Here is a 23,326-nt window from a genome sequence, read left to right as displayed (position 1 = left end):
ATACAGGTTCTCTTAGAATGAAAATATCTGTGTTGAACATTCCTTTTTTTAATATCCAATTGAGGATGAAATGTATGCCAATCTCTACAATAGTAATACTGTCAGAGTGTACATTGGAAGTACAATACTCAGACAAAAATGATTCAGTTAATGCTTTGAAATTACAGTAATCAAGAAGGCAGTCAGATTGTTCAGCAATATGAAAATCATGTAGAATTTACAGCACTTTTACATCTTCTCTAGGTATTGTGTATGCAGTTATAAGTGCACCAAAATGTAAGGAATTACAGATTGCATACAAGAGTCGCAATCGTTCGTGGTGTGTGAGAATGTAATGTTGAAATGTTAACTACATAGCTGTATTGGAATCCTGAAGTCTAAAGATTGCCTTCCTTTCCATATAAATTTTGGGGAAATGCTTTTTATTGGGTGAAGCTAAATTCAACAGCCTTCACACTGCAGTTAGGAATTTCAGGACAAACTGGAAGGAAGCCTTAGCTATACTGGCAGGGCTTTAGCTTGCTGGTATCTGTAGGCTCGTCTACAATACTGCAGAAAATATAGCCTACGTTTTTCAAGGATACACTAAAGCACTTCTGTAAGGCACTCTAAGATTGTTTGTCAAATACTGTAAATATAATCTAAATTTGCTATGATAGGAACGTGGGGCCATGTTTCCTCTCAAACTTTCATATAGGCTAGCCTCGAAAAATAATCCATTCAACAACGTAGTAAACCCAATAATGTTTATTATTTTATAGGTTTTTTTTTATATAAATCGTTTGCAAATGTAGAATTAAAATCATTCCGCCGTTACAGAGGATAATATGGTAATCGAGGCAACGATGCAATGTCTTGAAATATTGTCTAATATTAATGTAGTGTAGATAAGAACCAAAATACGTGATTTTAAAATAATTGAATCCTAAATCATTGATCGTATATCATACTTTGAAAATCTGCAATGCTTTGGGCTTGTCTGAGGGCAGTTCAACGTAGTCATCTCCTAATCAAGTCGTATCTTCATTTCTAAAAATTCCTTAGTATGATCTGCGACTGAAACTTCCCATCATGCAACTGGAAAATGTGTTATAGGTTTACAGGAGACACCTGACGGAAAGAGGATGGCTCGTAGAGGCCGTATGTTCAATACCGAGGATTCATATATGCCTTCTATCTCTCTGTCTCCTGTTCGGTCCCGCAGATTTTCAAGAAATAGGCCCTGACAGTCAGACAAACAAACGTTTAGTTATGGAACGTGTACCCTTACGTCTTGCAAAAGCCTTTTAGTTTGTTGGAGATTTATCCTTGGAGAACTAACGCAACTCCTTGTTTTGCTGTCTGACTGTATGGCCATGACAACAGCATCGGCAACAACACCGCAGCAAATGAGAGACCGATTGCTCCAAGCTATTGATTGTCAAAGTAATGTAAGTATGAAGTGCATATTTTTCTGTGGGGGGGGAAAAAGTTTGTTTATTAACCTAACTAAGAAGTAAACATTTGCTAGCTTGACTTCTCGAACGTTACTGTCTCAACAATTCAGCTAGCTAGCACTTCCGAGTTAGCTAGCGACCTAATTGTTACGTAGGGCATGATGAGTACAACTATTCTCAGCATGGTTGGTGATATCTGTATTAGACTGTGTTTGTCTGTATTGGACTATCTGTAAACCAAGAAAGGTTTAACCATGGTCGTTACCTTGCGTACCATATGCCCCGACATCATCATCATCATTATTATTATTCTAGCTTTGAATGACGTGGATCTGTACGCGCCCATCGTGTAAATTGATATTGGAAGTTTTGTCTGGTTTGTCTGTTATTAGCTGTGTGTGAAAAATAAATTAATTTGTTTAACTTTCATGTTGACATTATTAATATAGGAAGTAAACAACGGTACTCCGCTGTCACGTTCCCTGACAGCTCCTGGCTGCCATACAGCAGAGCCTGTAACATACCACGAGGAACTGAATACTGCAGCTGTCATTTTAGAAGGCTTTTTTTGGGGGGGGGGCACTGCACGATATGAATGGGGATTTCTATCAAGTTATTACTATATTTTCCACTAAAGTTTGGCTGGTAAAGAATACTTAACTAGTTATTCATATGGTAAAATCCACATTGGTATTCAGTTTCTCTTCACAAACTAGCTACCTGCCTAATTGAAATCACAGTGACCTATAAGGAAGGTATCTAATAAAAATCTTCTAATAAAAAGTTGAGAGTATTATGCATTCTTCAACAAACACAGATTTACACCATGAATATTTCAGTGGATTTTTACATCAAGAGCAGCACACTGTAAACAATGTAGAAATACAAAGGACCTAAGGTATGTATACCTAATACCTAAGGTATTTTTAAGGCACTGCAAAGTTTTAGTAACATCTTACAAGCCTGGGGTTCTCTTTTGCATACTTTATTCACAAATAGCCTGGTTACTGGAATGTATGACTCAAATGTGCATTTTTGAGAAGGAATAGTGAATAGAAACCTGAAACTTTGTTTAAAAAAAATTACAGGTGCACATTCAGGAGTCAGTTCAAATGTGTTGCGGTCTTTTCAGGTTTCATATCTGGGGCCACTTTTCCTCAGACTCAGTTAGCATCCAGAGACTAAGTAAATTTTCTGCTGTTACCTTTCTATAATAAATGGACTTGAGTGAGAAGGTGCATTTTAGACCCAAGATACAGCAAAACATGCTAGTTTGTGGGAGTAAAGGGGGGAAAAATACGGTTTGGGAATCAACAAAAGTTGCAGTTATTTTAGCATTCTATCAATGTATATTGGAGTTGAAATTAAGACACCACTAGGACAAGCAGAAAATGAAGACTGCAGACCTGTAGAGAAGATAGCCTGGTAGAGAATCACCAGGGAAGAAGTTCAGCATCTGGTGATATTTATGGGTTCCAGACTTTAGGTAGTTAGTGACTGCAAACAATTAGAAACCAAGTATTAAAAGTACAACTTAATTTCATAATAATTCATCATTATATTACTTTAATTACTTTTAAGATGTCACTACCCTCAAACTAAAGCTGAAAGTCTGCACTTTAAACTCACATTTATTATTTAATTTCAACTGCAATAAACTGGTATACAGTTACAAAAACAGTAACTTTGTCAACATCCAAATATTTATTGACCTGACTGTATTCTTCATATTTCATATAGTTTCTGAATAGAGCTGTATAGTGGCCTGTGTAGCTTGCTAGTATGATCAATGATCATGTATGAAATTGAGTGTCACCATAACTTTATCTATTAGCAGATCCATAATATGGTAGTTGTTTTGGATGTAATATCCAGCTTGGAGAAATACCCTATCACCAAGGAGGCACTTGAGGTAAGATTTGTTTAGTCTGCTAAAATCAAATATATTTGGATCCCACTACACATTAGGTATGCAATGCCCTAGGTGCAGTGTAACATGTAATTACTACAAAAGCAAAACTGTACTACTCTGTTGTAATACAAGTATAATTCATTGAGTTTCACTCTGCTGTATCTTGAGTGGAGATGTTTTTTGTTTATCCTGAATCTCACAAGGTTTCATCTTGCTCTGCCACACAGATTCAGTGTGGTATGGTTATAAGAACAAGACATTTCTCCTGTCATTTTTTTTTTAGACTAATCATCACATTACAATAAGCCACATGTCAGTAAGCTAGTAATGTATTTAACTTGATGACCATAGAATGTGAATGAAGGAAGAAAAAAAACATTACCGGTGTATTCAGATATGTAGACATCAATTGTGCTGCTGTATAATAAGATGAACTGGAAGTCATGAATGATTACATTTTACTTAGTTATGGTTTTTTTTAATTTTATTTGTATTTATTAATGAGAATATATTCACCCAAGCTTCAATAAGAGCTTGATGTTCAAAAGATTATTGGGGAAGTTGGTATATTTGCACCAGAATACTCGACCTGAATGTGTGGAGCAGTGCAATCTCAATGAATCAGTTCACTTTTACTGTCCTTTAATTGCTAACACAGTCAATAATACTAATCTTATAAATACAATTACAGTACAGTGAGATGTACAGAAATTGATTATATACTTTGTTGTTTAAGGAAACCCGGCTTGGAAAGTTGATAAATGACTTGAGGAAGAGGACCAGGAATGAGGATCTTGCTAAGCGTGCAAAGAAGCTTCTGCGTAACTGGCAGAAGCTGATAGAGCCACAACAAAATGAAATATCGCCAAAAGTACTTTCTACCACTGCAAGCTCCACTGTCAAATGCAGCCAGAGTCTGTCACTGCCCATTTCAAGAGCTGTTCAAGCTGTGACAGATGTTGACAAGAAGTCCGCCTTACCCAACAGTTGCTCCCAAGCAGAAAAGTTGCGTCCTGTCAATCATTCAAGTGGGCAGAAACCAGATGAGAACCTATCAACACTGAAGGTCTCAAAAACATCAGTCTGTGGACAGATATCAGCAGTGTCCTCAACCAGTGAACATGGGGGTACAGAAGCTTTTTCTGGTGGAGCTGTTCCAACAAGTCCTACTTCGATCAAGCCTCATTTCAGTTCTTCTGAGCTCAACAAACAACCCAGTACTTCCACGGTCCTCAGGACCTCAGTATTGCAACAATATGGACGAAGGGACAGAGCTGCTTCTGAGAGAGGACAGCACAAATGCCAGAGCCACTACACACCTTCTACTCTTAGAACAGTCAAGCAATTAGTAGCGACTAAGTGGCCAACGTCTCTTGCTGTCTCAGACTCTGAAAACTTTTCTGCATTGCTACTAAACTCTTCCATCCAGACTCACACTGAGAGTCTACAACCAATGGAGTCCTTGCCACAGTGGGAAAATGATCCCCACCAAAATGGTGAAAAGACACTCGAGCAAACAAATAACTTGCAAAATAAATCAAAATGTTTAGTAAGGCTCCAGTCAGGCTTGCTCAGTGAGGTTACGAATGTGGAAACTGAAAAAGATGCCATTCCTTCTGAGGGAAGGAGGAGGAAGCTTCAGTTGAGAGACTACTCGACCAGTCTGGATGGACGTTCCACAGAGGACACTTGTAAAGGTGCTCGAGTGAAAAATCGTAAATTAACCTTTGATCCCTTCACACAACAAATCAGATCTTCAGTGGTGAGTCAGAGTGAGGAGCAGCACAGTTCAGTGGTTGATGTTAATGAGTCAGACAGCTTTAAGCAGAGCCCTTCTACTTCTTCACTGAGTTCTTTGCACAAGACAAGCTGGAAAGAGTTGTCTCAAAATGAAATTGTCAAATATTATTTAAACCTTCAGAATAATTTGTTAAAAACCTCTGGAAGTCAATCCCCAGGTTCAAATTTTTTTATGACCGAAAAACATGAGGAAGATCATGTGAGAGACTCCAGCAAAACCTGTGTACTCGTGCCAAGCATCACTGAGACAGACTTGCCAGGGATATGCCGGGACATTACAATAGAAGACCTCAATAGAATACACAACAAGCACTGGCCAGGCGTTAATGGCTGTTATGACAGCAAAGGCAATTGGTATGGCTGGACTCAGTGCATATCTTTAGATCCATATGTGGATGGAAGTAAATTAAATATTTTACCATATGTTTGCATAGACTAAACACTTCTCAGCATCAAACATGTTTGGCCATATTTATGTTTATATATGAATTGTTTTCTAATGTTTTGTAGCTATTCATTTTAACTTTAACTGGAGGGTGGGAATTTTATACACGCAACTTACCCATTGCATGTGAGCATTGTTCATTTTCATGCTTCAAATATTGCTGCCTTAAGCAGTGAGTGGCCAAACAGTGAAGCCAATTTCAGTTGGTCTACGTTTCCTAACTCAAACCATTTCAGATAATACATTTCTTCTGTTATGTACATTTTACAGACCTTTTTTTTTGTGATGCGTAATGGGTTGTATTACCAATGTGATTTCTCTTGTGCATATTTGTCCTGCGGCGAAAGTCTTTTCAAGTACCTAATTTTATTCCTGTTGATCTTATCGGGATATTTTTGTAGTATTATAAGATGCGTTACCCCAATAAATGGCCCAGCCATTACCCAACATATCTAACTCGATCGCGGGTTTCTTTTCATTAAATCTAAAACCTACGGTGCGTGAAAGGAGTTCAGAAAACCTTTTGTAACAGATAAGCGTCTTGAATGTGGCCTTCTCTCTCTCTCCACCCATCGTATTACGAAGTTTGAGCTCCACGTATGAAGCTCTGCAGCAGCCGGTGAATCCAGACTTGGAAGATGGCTGCGGTAGAGCGTCCGCCTGTGAAGGAGGCAGTACGGATTGGGCTTCTGTGTTTATGCTGGTATACTGTCAGTTCTGGGGGGAACATCATTAACAAAATAATTCTGAATGGATTTCCATATCCTGTCACCGTCTCTCTCTTCCATATTCTGTCAATTGTCATCTTTCTTCCACCGTTGTTGCGTGCATGGGGTGTTCCTAAAACTGAAGTATCTGGCAGATACTACCGATGGTACATTCTTCCCCTAGCTTTTGGAAAATACTTTGCTTCTGTGTCGGCCCATTTCAGCATATGGAAGGTACCTGTTTCATACGCACACACTGGTAAGTTTCAAATATACTTTTTCTGGTATTTAGGAACTTCGATATTTGTCGTCAGTCAGTATAAATTCGCTCGCTAGTTAGCATGTGGCTAGCCTGGCGTCGTTTGAAAGCTGGTGCTAGCTAGCTGCCAATTTAGAGCAACGTTAAGTTGCCCATTTGACGTTTGATAGTTCAGTTTACATCAACTTCACCAGCAAAATTACATTACATACGCTAGATAGCTAGTTCTCTTAGGCAAGCTCAGTTTTGTTTTTCCAGTGTGAACCAATGCGTAGCCAGCTGTCAAGTTTAATCGTGACCAACACTGTTGGAGCTATCCCTTACTACGTAGCTGGCTAGCAATAGTGAGCCTAATTAGCAAAGGAGCTATATTTAAAGAAAATAGCTATCATCGCTAGCTAACTACATAGGTTAAGTTCCTCCGCAGCCAGAAAGTTGCGGCCTTATTGTACTATCTAAACATGGGCTGGCATACGAAAGCATATTTTCATCATTTATGATTTTTTGTTGTTGTGAAACTAATCTATAATTTCGCAACAGACCTATTGAGCTAAACGTGCTTTACTGCTCAGAAATTATTCATTTATTCAAATAATGGTTTTAGTATAGTTTATGAAATTGGCCATATGTTATTGGATATAGCCATATCTTCAGGAAGAAAGGAAAGAAGCACTAGTCTGCATGTTCCACGTAGTTTACTAAAGGTTTTGTGTATAAGCAAACTGCTAAGTGAATATGAACACGTTCAATATAAGTGCTTGTAGTTGGCTGTCTGCTGAGAGCTACTTTTAACTGTTACATGTAACATGTTAACCAGTTATGCACCACTGCATTTCGTTGTCCTGTACTAGTACTGTGTGCATTGACAGATTTAACCTGACTATCTATATTAGGGAAATGGGTTGAATCATTGATCTTTTCACAGTGAAGGCCACCATGCCAATATGGGTTGTGTTGTTATCAAGATTAATTATGAAGGAGAAGCAAACCACGAAGGTAAGCGTTTAAAGCGAATGCTTAGCATTTTCAGTGCTAATTTTTGTATTTTGTAAATTACCTTCTGCTGCAGTACACTACATAAATAGTACTTAGAGCACTGTATTATACAAATTCATTATAGTGTTGTAATGCTTTTATTGTATGTATGAATTTGTGCTCTGTTTTTGTCCTTTTAGGTCTATGTGTCTCTTATACCCATCATAGGTGGTGTCTTATTAGCCACAGTCACTGAACTGTCTTTTGACCTGTCAGGATTGGTTAGTGCCCTGGCAGCTACGCTTTGCTTCTCTTTACAAAACATATTCTCCAAAAAGGTAAGTGTATAGGTGCCTCTGCAGGTGGCTAATATTTATGTAGTAGATCACCGAACCTCAATGTAAATCTTCATTACAATTTAGGGAGCTGGTCTGCACATGTGATTAAACAAAACCCACATGTATGCCAAAAGACATGTAGCATGGTGCATTCATAATACATAATGGTTGATTTTTAAAAAGTATACGGACAAGGAAATCAAGTGAACACTCTTTACTGAGATGATTCTTGAAATAAAGGGAAAACTCCTTTTTTAAATTATCTCTAATGCAGTTAATATTGACATCAAATGCTTAATGTCAGGATAACTTTCTGTTAACATAAGGGGTGCAGTGGGTTAACTTTAATTCTATAAGTTCCACTAAGAATGTGCTCTTCAGGCAATTATGTAAAACTACTCAGTGACAACTTTTTAAATAAATAACCTAATTGCCTTATGCAGTTCCATTCTTTTGTTTGTTTTTGCACAACCCAGCCACACTGAATATAGTTCTCAAAGTTTTGTTTTTGAATGTCATTGTTAATCCGTCTACACTGAAAATTCATAGCCTGCATAAGAAGGGAATACTTTGTGGAACAATTGAAAACGTTCGATTGGTGTTTCTAGGTGCTAAAGTTGCTGCTGATGTTCATACTTTGATTCACTGAGGCTGTGGGATCATTGTGCTCTGTGTATGTCCAAGGTCTTGCGTGACACAAGGATCCATCACCTCCATCTTCTCAACATCCTTGGCTTCAATGCAGTATTATTCATGCTGCCCACATGGATTTTAGTTGACCTGTCTGCATTTCTGGTGGATGGAGACTTGGTAAGTAAATAAATCCTTTGAATTATTTCTGTACAGGAAAAGAAAATGATTAAAACTTCTGCTCAACTATAAAGAGGTGAAACTGTCAAGCCATTGAGTCAGGGATGTAGACTAGGACAGATCAGGGAAAGGCATTAAGAGAAGGAAAACAAATACCAGAAGTATCTTACAAGTACATTTTAGTTTTGGGGGTACTGCCCAGTTACACCAGGAACAAGTTTTACAAAAGAAATTGGTCAGAATTAACATAATTGGATCAGATCAAATGAGAGAATGGTTTTTAAAAACATAGCTCAACCTTTCTGACCATGATTGTTTGAATTTGTATTTTGTAATGCAATCCAACCTTGAATCAGGACTTAATGCCATATTTGGGTTTTTCAAAACTCAGAACTAAAATTTAGCTCAATTTAATACCAAAATGGATTATGTTAATGCTACATAGCAAGGTGCACTTGGGATGGATGAACAGCAGATGTCATGCAGAAATTACATAAAAGCCAACTTGGAGTAATAAACAGTGTAAACCATGTTTGATGTAGGCTAGTGTGAAGTTATATTTATCAATCGATGTACGATGTCATTTTACTCCACCTTAAGTACCCAAGGCCAGTTACTTCATAAAGGAAGCAGGATGTTTGTACTTCAATCTGTGAGGTCACTGGCATTGCCAGTTAAAGACAATAGAGCATGTTAAATTTCCTTGGAAGAATTTAAAGCAGAAGGCTTGTAAGAACAACTGTGAATCCTGACACCATGTAACTGCTTATGATGAACTTGTGAGGATGGAAACTTTTCTTTTGAAGTGGTTCATTATAATTTTTTTTAATTGAAAAGAAACTATTATCTGTCCAGCAGGTGGCAGTTGACTTCTAATACAAATGTATCAAAATACTAATCTGGAGATAACTGAATTGGCATTATCCAATACATTTTTTAAAATTGGGATAAAATAACTGAGCTCAATTTGATCCTAGGTAGGAAAAAGGGGGATTTGATTATCCAGACAAATTTAATCCCAATTAAAAATTTGGAAAACCTGGCCTCTGGTAACACTTAAATCCTTGTTTCCTGAAAAGGGAAGAAATGGTAGAAATAAAATCAGCTTGTGGATTTCTGTTTTTGTGTTTTTGTTTTTATTTGTTTTTAAAAATATTTTTTGGCTTCTTTTGCATAGACAGAGGTTTCCAATTGGACCGGAACATTGGTGCTCCTCCTCATCAGTGGCTTCTGCAACTTTGCGCAAAACATGATTGCCTTCAGTGTGTTAAACTTGGTCAGCCCCCTCAGTTACGCAGTTGCTAATGCTACCAAGAGGATAATGGTTATCAGTATATCATTACTGATGCTGAGAAACCCAGTCACCCTGTCTAACATATTGGGGATGATGACCGCTATCTTGGGGGTCTTCCTGTACAACAAGGTAAGAACTCCACATGTTGCACATGGCCGCGGATACGTTTCATGCCTTTTGCTGATCATCTGCAGTGGTTTGACTGTGGTTCTCATGAATGAGTTCACATCCACTACTATGGCAGACAGAGTTTTAAGTGGCTTTGTCCTGTGTTGGGTTATGTGGCTATTTTTCTTTCTACTCTCCACCAGGCAAAATATGATGCCAATCGGGAGTCCAAGAGGACGCTGCTGCCTGTGGCCTCACAGGACAGCATTTCCTTCGAGAAGCCTGAGTCCAATGGCTCGTTGTCCTACAAACAAGACTCGGACTTCCAGTATGGCCGCAGCAATGCTCTTGGCGACCATTTTCAGTACAGCCGCCAAGCCTATACGACAAGCCACGGCTCTGGACAATATGTCGTCTGAGCCACGATACGGTTGGATGAACCCGTTTAACTGTAAAAGGAGACTGTCTTTTGTGGGGGGACTGAAGTTCTGAGACCAGGGAGGAAAACATTTCCTTTCACATGCTCGTCACAGTTTTTCTGTGCCACGTCCTCATATTTATTTCACCTGTTTGTGGTTGTTTTGTTTTGGGGTTATTTTTGTTTTTTTAAATCATCGTGGAAACTCTTATTACAATTATTACAGTTGCTTAGTTAAAATCAAGATTTTTGTTTTGCGCAAGAACTCAAGGTTTTAATTCTAATGTATTCTGTCATAAAACTATGTAAATTGAAGATGCGATTGTGGCTTTCAGAACCCTTGGGGGGGGGGGGGGGGGGGGGGGGGGACCTCAGAAGTTGGAATACTTCAGTAACTATCACACAGTGGGGCTACATACGTTGATCATTTAATGTTCATAAAAGGTTTCCTGAACTTGGAGCATTGCCTCTAGTTTGTAATTATCTCATATTTATTTTTGTAGTTCTGAGCAAGGCATGTCAAACTTGTCATGGGAGAATACATTTTGATTGTGTAATATCTCCTGAAGGATTACCATGCTCTTTTGTTGTGGGTTAGTTGGTACTTTCTGGTAATCAGTGTTTGAGAGTTAGTACTGTCATTCATGTGCATCTGTATAATCATGTAGCAATTTTATTTGCATGTCATAATTGTCTGGGCTTTAATTGACAGGATGTTATGGGTCTTTCAGGATTGTAAAAAAACCAAACCTTTTTTGGTTCGTTTGATTGAAAGGGGTCTTGTGTTTCTGGGCCTGCAACTGTGTGTGATGTGGTGAGCCAAAAGTGACAAGTGATGCTTTTCAAAGTGATATTGAATGGTATCTGAGCGTTATAGCCTCAGTGCCTGATGGGAGGTGCGCCCTCCTTCAGCAACTATACTTTTGGGGAGCGTGGTTCAGATTATTGATTGGTGGGTCATGAGTATTAAACTAATTCTCGGCATTAAGCTTCATTTTTCTCCATGTTAATATGTTTCTTTGAGGCTGATATTGTTATCTGTAGGAAACATGAAACCTCCATGTGCATAACGGGTGTCTTAAGATCTTCTAAGGAACAAATTTGTTAAATGCTTCTGGCTATGATACACTGAAAACAGTATAGAGCAGATGCCTTGAAGTCTATATATAGGTTGCACCTACCTTTTTAAAAAACAAGCATTCAGACATTGTATACTGTTTAAATAGTTTGCCTCAGAAAGTTGGCTATCTAGTCATGGCCTTGTGATTAAAAGTGCAATCCAGGGACTAGCATAATCATTTGGCATTGTTTTTGTGATTTAATTCACATATGTAATTTAGCTTGGCTACCCCCAAAGTGACTTGACTTTTGGCTTGTACTGTCTCTCCGATTTCTGTTCCATGTTTTGGAAATGTTTGTTTTTATATTCGTTTAGATGGTTATTTTTTGTTTTGGGTACAATGTTCCTCTGTTAAAACTTTTGTCTGACTGCAGGGAAGTTAGACAGAATTTAATAAAGAGTATGGTCATTTTATTTCTGCATCTTGAAGGTAAAACAACTGGTCAGTGTAATTTTCATAAAAATACATTTTTGTAATTTTTTTAGTCTATTTAAACAATTAGGGAAACTGTGAGATTTTAGACTTTTTAAAGGTCTTTCCAACTGATGATTGAATCTCAAAAATATTGTTAGCTGTGCGATTTTATTGTTCTTTCAAAACTTTACATCAGTGTAAATGTATGAATTAAAGGCTCACTCATTAGGTCCACTGGGTGAAGTGTGATTAGTGTACTATGCTTCATAAAATAGGAGAGAGATGTTGACATCCTGTAGAAATGTGTTTCTAGTAAGGAAAGTGGGTTGGCTCACGTGACTTGAAAATCACATTATGTGAAGCTCTTTGCAAAAGGTGCAAGTAAAAATACCTCTGCTTCCCTCTGATCATAACTTAGGAACTAGAGAGTTGACAAACTGTTTTATGACATGGTACTAGAAAGGTACTGAACACAATTTGAAGACATGAAATAGCCTTTCTATGTGGTTTTAATTTATTTGTAATGATTTCTTTTTTGGCATTATTCCAGTCCTTGTGCCTGTTTTCCACCAGCTTTTGAATCTGCTGTGTAGTGTAGCCTGTAGTCAACCATATGGTTAATTTATGTTATTTTGTTTAACAATGTTTAAATATTTTTGTGGAGTACTGTGAAGTACACTGGGTATTTGTTTACATGTATAAGAAAATACGTGGTATATTTATTACATGCATTAATGTTTTTCAATTAAGTTCTAGTCTAATATAGAAACTAAAAAAACAAGTAAAAAAATTATATTAGCAGCTTAGTATTTGTGTCATGGCTGGCCACATAGCCTGTTCATATATTCTGGACTTTGAAATAATCTGCAAAACCACATGAAATCTTCAGCAAAAAACTGCTCGGGAATTAATCTTCTTGTCGGTGGATAACACTGTATGGCTAGCCTTGTTTAATAGTATACCTAGCTAACACTTTCTCAAGCATCAGTGGAACCTGATCAAAACAGGTAAAGGGTCTGTAGGCACACTGACGTCTAGGATTGCTTCCTGAGTTGCACCTTGCGAAACATATTTGATATGGTTGATTGGCTTTGGATACGGTCGAGCACAAATGCTATCATCAGATGAGCATCAAAAACTCTCACCCTTAGCCAGAGAAATGAATTACCTAAGAAATTACCTTAGAAATGAATTATCTAATAACACATACCTTTCAGGCTTATCTGACTTCATAAACAGCTGTGACTGCAGAGTAATACGTGTCTGGTACATTTAGCTTTTCAGTGTACATTCTTGAAGGTTCTTAAAATGGTGTGTATGACAGTGTCAGCAACATATAACTTGTTTCACATAGAAGTATTTTCAGGAAAGGATCTGATCTCTACACCAATAAACCATTTTATTAAACTTTTGGCATTTAAATATGAATGTTTTAAAAGGTTTAGTCTTCTATGTCCAAGGGTTATACATTTTTATTTTAAAATAAAATAAACTGGTTAGTAAAAAAAAAAAAGTCTTAAACAGCATACAGCCTGTTATAAAATTAGGAATAATACCCAAGATTTTGCGATCTGCAAATATTCAAGAAAGTCATGCAATACATTATCGGGAGGACAGAGGGAGACAAACACCGGTAATATTCTTGTACCTGGACATAGCCCTTAACATTGGACTACGCAGATACGTCTATCTGTTCTTTTACAGGTGTCACAGGACCACAGCTAAAGGTAAAGATGGTTTATAGACGATTTCATTTTAGAAAAAAAAAGCAATGTGACCCTTTTATTCGGTTTTAAAAAATGAAAGAAAGCTGTAGGTAGGCCTGTACTGTCCTCTCGCACTCTTCACAAATAGGGCATCTGTTATTAAAAAAACAGGTCTTTTTAACAACCTGATAAAATTTTCTTCATTAGATATAGGTAAGGTTGAGAAATCGAGGCAGCTTGTCATCGTTTGTATAGGTGCGCAATTACAGAAAACCCATCATTGAAAAATGTTTAAAACTCCTTTAAATCTGTTTTCCATTAGAGTAACTAGAACAATATAAGAGTTATGTTTTTAAAAGAGACGCATGCTTTTGTTAATTCATTTCTTTTCTTATTTTTGTTTTGTTTTTGACTATGAGAGCCTATAAAGCTCGTTTCACCGCAGATGCTTGTACGCATAGAACTTGTGCGCTGCGTATGTTGACCTTTTTCCTCTGTAGTTTTTTCTTGCTACTTCCTGCTAAGCGCAGCAGTTTGATTCGGTCTCCTGCGTGACCTAACTCATTCTTCTGGAAACAGTGCCGTATTCTGAAGTACTCACGCTGATTCTATGTCAGTTCAAGAGATGTTATGGAACTTTAATGAAAATAAAAGTCTACTCTGATATCAATGGTAAGCCAAAACCTATCATTTATGTTGCAAAATGTATCTGATAATTGGGGCAATGTCGTTTTAAATTATTCTTAGTATTTAGAAAATGTGCGCTGTCGACACAACTTTTTAGTGTCCAAAATAAGGATACAGTTCGGCTGCTCAGAATGATAAAGTAGCTGTTTTTCGCCAAGAATTTATGGGGTTTGTTTTCAGATCACGTTTTGTTTTAGTAAAGAGCAATATAAAACATATATATATATATATATATATATATATATATAAAGTGTTTTATATTGCTCTTTACTAAAACAAAACGTATATATATACGTAGCGTATATATAAACGTATATATAAAACGTGTATATATATATATATATATATATATATATATATATATATATATATATATATATATTTTTTTTTTTATTTTTTTTTTTTTAATAAAATGCACATTAATTTCTGCTTGATAAGATGAAGTTTCTCCATAATAAGCCACCTGGGTGTCTACTTTTTTCTTATTTAACAAAAAGTGCACTTGTACAGCACGATCTCATTTGAGGCATTTAGTGCACCTTGCAGTTTCCTTTATGTCTTTTTCTCGCTCCTCTTTTTTTCAAAGAGTCTGTGTAGCAAAGCATGCTTCTGATTGGGCTATCTGATTGGGCTATAGCAACCCCTGCTGAGTGATGCGTGCTTTATTGTAGATATAAAGGTGTGTGGTTGAAGTTATTTCCTGTGCCTCGCTATTGTTCTACCATTAGCCTCTTTAACACCATGTGTATGCCAGAGCTTGCAAACCATATAAACGCCATTCAGATTTCTGCTAAAATTTCCCGTTTCAAAGTCGAACATTTGGTAGAGCTGTCATTCATTACAGAAGATCATTTGAAAGAGACCCTGTGTGTTGTGTGTTGTGCTTCAGGGGGGAAAAGCAGTTGCTGGCATGCAGTTCTCAACACTTTTTGACCTGGTTAACCTCTCTTAAGACAAGAGAAAATGCTGGCAAACTGTTACTGCCAAAACAGGTTTAGAAGTCCACAAACTAATTTTCACACACATTTTTTTTGTTTCTGAATATCTTTCATATATGTATGGGTAATAAATAATACACCAAAACAATGTATTATAATTAAGCACCTTAAATATACTATAACATATATTGTAATAAAATGTATAAACGTTAAATAAGATATGGTGCAATTGGTTGTAAATAAAAAAAAAACCAAACATTTAAATATTGCATAAAGGCTTTGTTTAAATCATGTTATTGTGTAAAGCAAAATTGTTACGGAAAATTTTTGTTTAAATCATGTTATTGTGTCTAAAATGTTGTGTCTAAATTGTTGTGTTAATGTTCTTATACATATTAACTTGCATTGCTAGATCAAATTACAATTTATTTTAATTGTGTTATGGGTCTGTTTAGAGTAGCTTTCAAACACTAATTTATGTGTCACTCCAATATATAAAACTGTACATCACAAAATATCTTATAGAGTATAGGAATATTGCCCCACCACTTACAATGTTGTATTAAAATATCCACACTAAGCTTGAAACTTTGTAATTTGGTGATACAATAACAGTTTGTCACACTGGAGAAGGTATTGCCAGGTTTTAGTACGAGATCACAGACTGCTCGGCCCTGTGATCTACAGTATGAGCGTCACGACAGCAAATGTTCCGCCGGGGAAGGTGCGCTTCTTTCATGAGTTTGTGTCTTTAAACAATTAACCTCCTATTGTGTGTCAAAGCAGATATTGATATTGAAATTGCCTGTACATTTTGTACCTGTGGCTACCATTGTGCCGATGAATGTTGTATTGTTTTCACTTAACAGCTTGCCACTACCATTTTTTAAACTTTCTATTCCATGCTTTGAGAATATGGGATATGAGATTTTCCATCTGATAATATCCTCTAGCCGCTAATATCTTCTAGCCATACATTCATATTTATAATCATTAGGAGTCTGCACCATTTAGGCTGTAAATGGATATTTGGTGTCATGGGGTTATTCATCCAACTATGAAAGCCACAATCTGAATTTTTTTAAAGCCATTTTTGTTGACAGCTATCAATTCTTGAACACTACACTTTCCTCATATCTCATTCCCTAACAAAAAACATCCTTGAGGTTAGACTATTATAATGATTCTTTGTGTATCATTGTGCTGGTACTTGCTTTCATAGCTCTAACTGTGAAACTGTAACTGTAATTGTAAGGGGATCAGTTCCTCTCCTCATAGTTAATGTTTCAAATCTCTTCAGACTAAAATAAATAAATACATTTAAATTTCATTCAGCATTGCATTTGAACTACTGTATTTGTATTTGGTTTTTGCACCTGTAGTAGTACACACTAAACACAATAAAAGTTCACTGGTCACACATTGGAATTAGGCTTAAGGCCACTAAATAAAACTATTACTTGATGATTATATACAGTTGTTCTGTGGGAATGGTTATACAAATAACCTAATTTTATTCATGGTTTTTATTTTTTATCCTCCCAGTACATCCCCCTACACACACCTGGTATGATTTTGTGGTCCTCACAAAGTTCATATGGTTTAGTATTCAAAAGGAGAGTAACCAACCCAGTTGCCTAACTGTGCCAGCTTAGAGTCATGTCCCAAATATCTCTCATAAATATGGTAATGCAGACCAGACAAATACATTTGCTGCTGAGACTAAATATAATGCCTTAATGATGAATGTCAGAGGCAATCGCGAGTGTAAAGAGATCTCTCGCAGCTTGCCACTAGGTTCTCTCCACTTACAGGTCAGTAGATTCGTTCTGTATCTGACCACAAAGGCTCAGTGTCAATATTTAAAAATTCCTGCCATCAAACACACTTTGAGTAATGGAAACAGAGCAGAGTTGTATTGCATTATGAGCTAAAAACTTCACACCTGTTCAGAGGAGAACGATTGTGTACCCAATGTATTTGTTTCCACTGAATTTTGTGTCTCTTAACAGGGGGAGAATGTGGACGTCAAGGCCCTCAGGGCCAGGTTTCATGCCCAGGCAGAGAGGGGTACATCTGAAAGCTGTGCACCCTCAAGGCCTCAGGCGAGTGGTCCTATGTCAGAATCATCAATCAATGGAGTGGTCCGTAACAAGGTTTCACCCATAGTTCCAAGGTCATCCCTTCCAGTGAACTCACGTACTGAACCCAAGAGGATGAGTCAGCCTCCACAAGGAGTATTTCCCAAACCCCCACCCTCACATTATGCTGGATCCAAAGAAGAACCAAAAGCACCCTTTACAAATCCTGAGAACATGGGGAAAGTGAAACTAACTGGGGATTTTCTCAAGAACCAGATGCTGAAACAACATGCTGAGTGGAAGCCAAAAGTGTCTAACAGGCCTATACTGCCAAGCCAGAGGAGCATGTCAGAGGTCCCACCCCTGAGAAAACCTCTTCCACCCCCTGGGCCAAGACCCCTGAAGCCCAAGCGACCTCCATCTGTTCGCCTGGATCATTTGCGAAAAAAGGCTCTGGCACCTCTGCCTCAAGGGTGCCCAGAGAAAAAAACACATGATGGTAAGTATATCTGTCTTGCTATTGTAACACAGTTTGCACCAGTAAATTCAGGCATGGACACATGACCAGCTAATCACCTTATTCACATTTTTGTATGTTTAGTCCATATGGAGCAAACAGAAAAACATGACATACTGTCCATGGGTAGAGGGCTTAACATTTTGATAGATAAGCCAAGGAAGTAAATAGTTGCTTTAAAATGCTAAAGAGTGACATTTTTGGAACATTGCAAATTTAAACCTCTTTTTTTATGGACTATTCTCGTACATTGTTTAAAATTTAAACCCCTACCAGTATAAACACTTTTCCTAAAAAATAAATGGCAGAAAACCCAAAAAAAGAGGAGATGAAACATCCATACTGACTTACTGTCAAAATATTACTGTCCAAATTAAATCTGGTTTGTGTTAAACAAACAGCTACAAAGTATATTTGAACTCTCTGTCTGGAAAGTGGGCCCTGTGTGCTCAGTAGGGGTTAGTTTATTTCTGAGAAATTTACTGTGCACTTCTTGAAATGAATTTGCATACATTTTGGGAGTCCACAACAAACGAGTTATTTAGCAAAACATGTTACATATGGGCGTGTGTGTGTGTCTGTGTGTGCATGTGTTTAACAGGACCGGTATGGCCACCAAATAAACCTAGCAGGCTGTCACAATCCTTTTCAAAGCTGTAAGTTTGCAAGTTAATACATACTTCTTGATGTCTTTTATTGATTCTCTGAATGGAATATCTGAAACGTTATCATGCACGTCAACATAACACTGATGCTACGCTCAGTGCCATACACACTGCTTTAATATCCTCCTTAGGACCCTTCTGAAGTCATATTGTTTATTTTTGTCTAATTGATGTGGTGTATTCTGTATTTTTAGTATCTTGTCATTAGTTATGGGTATCATTGCCAGTGCTGCTGCATAGGAGATACCTGTGCCTAACAACAAGCGTTTCAATTCTCTAATGTCCTGTATGTTTATGCAAATGACAAATAAACTTGACTTGACTTGTATGGAACAATAGGCAAGAAATATCGGCTTTTTCTTCGCCCCCAGACTGTGTGGGTGCATATTTGGTAACTGCACTGCAAATTCTGGAACTTCCCGAGACTGATGCACATCAAAGACAACAGCATAGAATAATGGATGCTCTGTCAACTGCAAAATCTCCACTGTTGAATTAAGTCTCGTAGATAAACTCTGTGATCAACAGTGCTTCCAAAAATACCATGAGACATCTTTCTTTCTTTCTTCCTTCCTTGGTTTAATTTTTTTTTTTTTTTAGAAATGTGGAACCTGATCAGGACACATACGATGATATTGACTTGCCCCCTCCTCCACCCCCTCCCCCAAAACTATCCTCCAGAGGTAAACAATATAATCTCCCACACAATCAGTGGCTTAGGTGACTGTTTTCATTGTATTCCAAGAATTTTCTATTTGTGGTATTTGCAAAATTCTGTTGTTTACCTTTGCATAAATGATAGCATTCTAACCTTTCAGTGGATGAACGCATTTTTACTCAGAGTTGTATTGCCTGCGTGCTGAATCGCCTCCGCGCGCCATGCAAAAACCGTAACTAGATGGATGCTGCGGGTGTAGAAAGTTACCTAACATCCTGCAGTAGAATGGCAGGGATGTTTTCCTCCTGCATTTAACAGTAACTTAGATATCCATCTTTACAAAAATAATTTTGTATCTTACGGCTTTAACCTTACTGGTTGCTTTAATTACATGCGCACTTGCTATTCAGAATCATGGACAGGAAGTTTCTCATCTCAAGTGAGTGTGATCACACTGATCATCATTATTTCTTGCTCAAGAACTTTCTGAACTCCTTTGTGATTGTCAAATGTGCACACTATTGAATTGACTTTTTGTTTGATTGTTTAGGAGAGTGATCAAGGTGACATTTATGAGCATATTGAAGAGTAAGCCAGTATTATGTGTTTATAAGTAATATTTAAATTCATACTATTTACCCACGTTTATGTATATGATTTCTGTATATGATGTTACTTTGTTGGCAACAGTTTACAGTGGAGCTCTCAGATGATTTCAGTTCATGTGATCTTCTTTGCTGTATTACAGTCAGGAGGTGATGATGCCTGTCTCAGAGAAGAAAAAACAGAAGGAGCTCAAGAGAGAGCAAGAACTGAACAAAAAAGAGCAAAAAGAAAAGCTGAAAAGGGAGAATGAGTACCGAAAAAAATTTAAAGTGAGTTTTTCATGAATCACATTAGCAGTTGTAACACAGTGATTATAAACCACTTTGTCCTGTCAAAGTACACACTTTTAACAGATTTCATCTATGCGATGTGTATCACTAAAATGTATCCATTCTGTCATGCTTTGAAAGGTACACAGTGTAATATCACGTAAACGTGATTGTTTTTTCATGCATTCCTATTTCCTTTGAGCCCCAATCTATGTTAACACGCGAAGTGATCATTCACAGTGACCTGGGCTCAGCTTTTAGTGACTCGTTTCTTTAAAAGCTACAGCTGTCAGGAGAGGTGGAGGTGCTGCACACTGCACGGCTGCGGACCGACTGGCACGGAGGGAAGAATGACCTCCGTGTGAGGCAAGGCGAGATTGTGGAGATCATCCGCATTAAAGACACCCCCGAGGGCAAATGGCTGGCGAGAAACATGAATAGGGAATGTGAGCTTAGCCTCTGTTTCACTTCTTACATTTCGTTTAGACCCTCAGAACGTGTCCAGTCCCTGATAACAACTGCTAGACATGACTAAATATTAACTGATATAACAAGAACATTTTGTTTATTCTATGAAAGTATTAGTTCAGATGGTGCGGTAGTGCAGTTTAAATTTACATTATATGCCCATAACATTATATGTGGTAGTTATTACATAAATATTATTCACTACTTATTTAAATCTCATTGTACCTTTCTTTGAAAATGGAAAATCTGACAGAAAGCTAATGTAACAAGTGCATTTCCTTTTCTTTTTTTTGAAGATGGTTACATAAGTAATGCGTGTGTTGATGTGGACTACGAGGCAGTCAAACGCAAGCTGCGTGTTGAAACTATGCCTTCTTCCTACCCTCCTCCTGTCCAAAACGAAGATGTCTATGATGATATCAGTTCAGACGCGCTGAACAGGTCATTTGCACATGCTATGATTCTGTTTTTTGGTCCTCACAGAAAATAGAGTTGTTAAAACACAGATTTATGTCCTGAGTGTTGTATTGTCTTTTTTTCTTTTTGTAGCAGTTTCAATCTGACCAATGGTAAGTAGTTTGTGACAATGTGGCAAACTATATTTTTAGGTTGTATCTTCACTTAATCAGAACATAGATTAAATGTTTCATTTTGTCTCCTTCTCATCCTATCTCAGAGGTGTACGATGATGTAGACCACATCATACCAGATGAATTCCCGCTTCCCCCACCTGAGATATGGTACCACCAAAGATGAAACCGCATATCTTTGTTTATAATTCTTATAATCTTTTTTAACTATTTATTTAACTGACTGTTCCAATATTCATTTTGCCATTTAACATCTATAAACAATAATTTAAGACCTGCATAGCATGTAAGCAGCATGTGGAACAGAGTGTCAATTATTTTACCTTTAACTCTCATGTTCACATAACCCAGTAAAGAAAATCTTCTGTAATTAATAGGACTACTTATGAACCAAGTCAGAGGAATGGTCCTGGTTAAATGATACCTGGATGCCATCTCTCTTCTTTACCTATTAATGGTTAACTTTATGGTCATGGCTCATAAAAAGAAGCCTTGTTTCATGCGTTGATGTTACCCTCTATGTAATTTCTCTGTTGCCATAATAGTAGCATTAACAGTATAGAATACTGAGAGAAATTTTAAAAATAAAAATAGAGAAAAACCATCTTGCATGATCATTTTGTTTGTGCCTTATTGATCCTTTCCTAGCCATGATCCCAAAATGAGCAAGAAACTTGAAAAGGAGGAGAAGGAGTTTAGGAAAAGGTTCAAGGTAAATTCCTTTCAATTCTACTGCACCAGTACAGTGGCACCCGCACTTATAGGGTCGGCTAGCTCCCTGTAAACTGGATAAGGTTTGACTCTGTGAGCATAAGAGAGGAAAGCCCTTAAATAGGCGTCTTGTGTTTTTTTCTGTTGACAGTTTGAAGGGCCCATCAAGGTTCATTATTGCATGATGGTCGACCCAAATGCTAACATTAAGAAGAGTGGTGGAAAGGACCTGTCTGTCGTGCAGGGAGAGATTCTGGAAGTCATTGAGCAGACTAACGAGAAGAAAGTGCTCTGTCGCAACGAACAGGGCAAATGTACGTTGTCATGCGCCCTCTTGTGGAAACCACTATAACAACATAGTAGGGTTTGGTACCGCTGCAAAATTCATGAAAATCTTAAGAAGGATTTGGTCATTTATAAAATGAGAAAAGCATTTAACTGAGTAAGCACTTGAATGCACTGAATACTACAAATAATTTAGCCTGATTATATATTTTTGTATTTGCTTTCAGATGGATATGTACCCAGATGTTACCTTCTACAGCCGTATATATCATTCTATAATCATTATTATTATTATTATTATTTCAACTGCGTATTATTTCTAATAATAGTAGCTATTATTGTTAAATGCATTTTCTTTCATTTCAGGGAGAATGAAGTATATGACGATATTGACAATATGAAAGGTATATAAGTTCAAATTTAGAAGTGCCATCTTTCTAACACTTCCTGTCAGATCTTACCATGGAAGTATCTTTCAAAAGCAACCATGCTTAATCATTTTTATGATGTTTTTGTTGAGTTCGCATGAACGTAACAGGGCTTTTAAAGATTATGCCTAGCAAAACAGTGCCAACTATTCCCTGTGTCTTAAATTTATGTGGCATAACTATTTTTAATTAATGGTGATAGTATAGACTTGTTATTGTTCATTGCCTTATTATGTTCCTATTATGTTCCTTAAATATCTATGATAATGATGCCAGCCTAAGTGGACCACTGAGGTCTTGATGGCCAAGAGCAGAACTGTGGTGGACAAAGGGGATGTGAAAGAGGAAGCAGTCAAGACTGAGATACGCTGTTTCAAAGACACTGTTCATACCTGAGAACAGAAAAGCCAAAGAACATATGGGGCAGAGAATAACTGAGTTAATAAAGTTTTGTACATTGAAGAAATAAATGCATATTTTTAGTAATGTATGACATATTTCTTTCTCATTTTTATTATTAACAGCACTTGAATATTACTAACTTTTATCTGCCTAAAATAATCTCAAAAAAAGCAGTGGACATTTAAAAAAAAAAGGACATGTTTACAATAAATGTATAGTAATCCCAGCAATAATTTATATGCCTTATTTATTTGCTTCCGCTTGTGTTAGTGTAGATT

General features: G+C 37.1%; 3 protein-coding genes across 5 annotated transcripts; all 3 read left to right on the top strand.

The window, feature by feature from the left end:
- The first annotated feature begins 1,062 nt into the window (after positions 1-1,062).
- Positions 1,063-6,043, top strand: LOC113581898 (mediator of RNA polymerase II transcription subunit 26-like). Of its 2 annotated transcripts, none has more exons than XM_027017345.2 (3): positions 1,063-1,430; positions 3,274-3,348; positions 4,085-6,043. In XM_027017345.2, the coding sequence occupies exons 1-3, from the start codon at positions 1,350-1,352 to the stop codon at positions 5,585-5,587; spliced, it is 1,659 nt and encodes a 552-aa protein (XP_026873146.2). In that variant the 5' UTR covers positions 1,063-1,349; the 3' UTR covers positions 5,588-6,043. The 2 variants fall into 2 exon arrangements, with proteins under 2 accessions (XP_026873146.2, XP_026873145.2); XM_027017344.2 differs by having other exon boundaries at positions 3,271-3,348.
- A 181-nt stretch (positions 6,044-6,224) lies between these two features.
- slc35e1 (solute carrier family 35 member E1) lies at positions 6,225-10,855 on the top strand. Its single transcript, XM_027017404.2, has 6 exons — positions 6,225-6,559; positions 7,485-7,555; positions 7,735-7,872; positions 8,557-8,682; positions 9,860-10,105; positions 10,288-10,855. The coding sequence occupies exons 1-6, from the start codon at positions 6,232-6,234 to the stop codon at positions 10,501-10,503; spliced, it is 1,125 nt and encodes a 374-aa protein (XP_026873205.2). The 5' UTR covers positions 6,225-6,231; the 3' UTR covers positions 10,504-10,855.
- Positions 10,856-14,289: 3,434 nt separating this feature from the next.
- Positions 14,290-23,274, top strand: si:ch73-40i7.2 (FYN-binding protein 1). 2 transcript variants are annotated; one of them, XM_027017348.2, is made up of 16 exons: positions 14,290-14,415; positions 17,381-17,948; positions 18,568-18,622; positions 19,232-19,314; positions 19,700-19,728; positions 19,840-19,877; positions 20,038-20,164; positions 20,451-20,610; positions 20,929-21,073; positions 21,182-21,201; positions 21,309-21,372; positions 21,871-21,934; positions 22,085-22,247; positions 22,446-22,479; positions 22,585-22,622; positions 22,923-23,274. In XM_027017348.2, the coding sequence occupies exons 1-16, from the start codon at positions 14,413-14,415 to the stop codon at positions 22,925-22,927; spliced, it is 1,596 nt and encodes a 531-aa protein (XP_026873149.1). In that variant the 5' UTR covers positions 14,290-14,412; the 3' UTR covers positions 22,928-23,274. The 2 variants fall into 2 exon arrangements, with proteins under 2 accessions (XP_026873149.1, XP_026873148.1); XM_027017347.2 differs by having other exon boundaries at positions 20,445-20,610.
- The last annotated feature ends 52 nt before the right edge of the window (positions 23,275-23,326 follow it).

Source organism: Electrophorus electricus, chromosome 26 (genome assembly GCF_013358815.1).
Source record: "Electrophorus electricus isolate fEleEle1 chromosome 26, fEleEle1.pri, whole genome shotgun sequence".
In the NCBI taxonomy this organism is placed as follows: domain Eukaryota; kingdom Metazoa; phylum Chordata; class Actinopteri; order Gymnotiformes; family Gymnotidae; genus Electrophorus; species Electrophorus electricus.
Note: the sequence above shows the minus strand (reverse complement) of the source record. Positions and strands in the feature narration are given on the sequence as shown.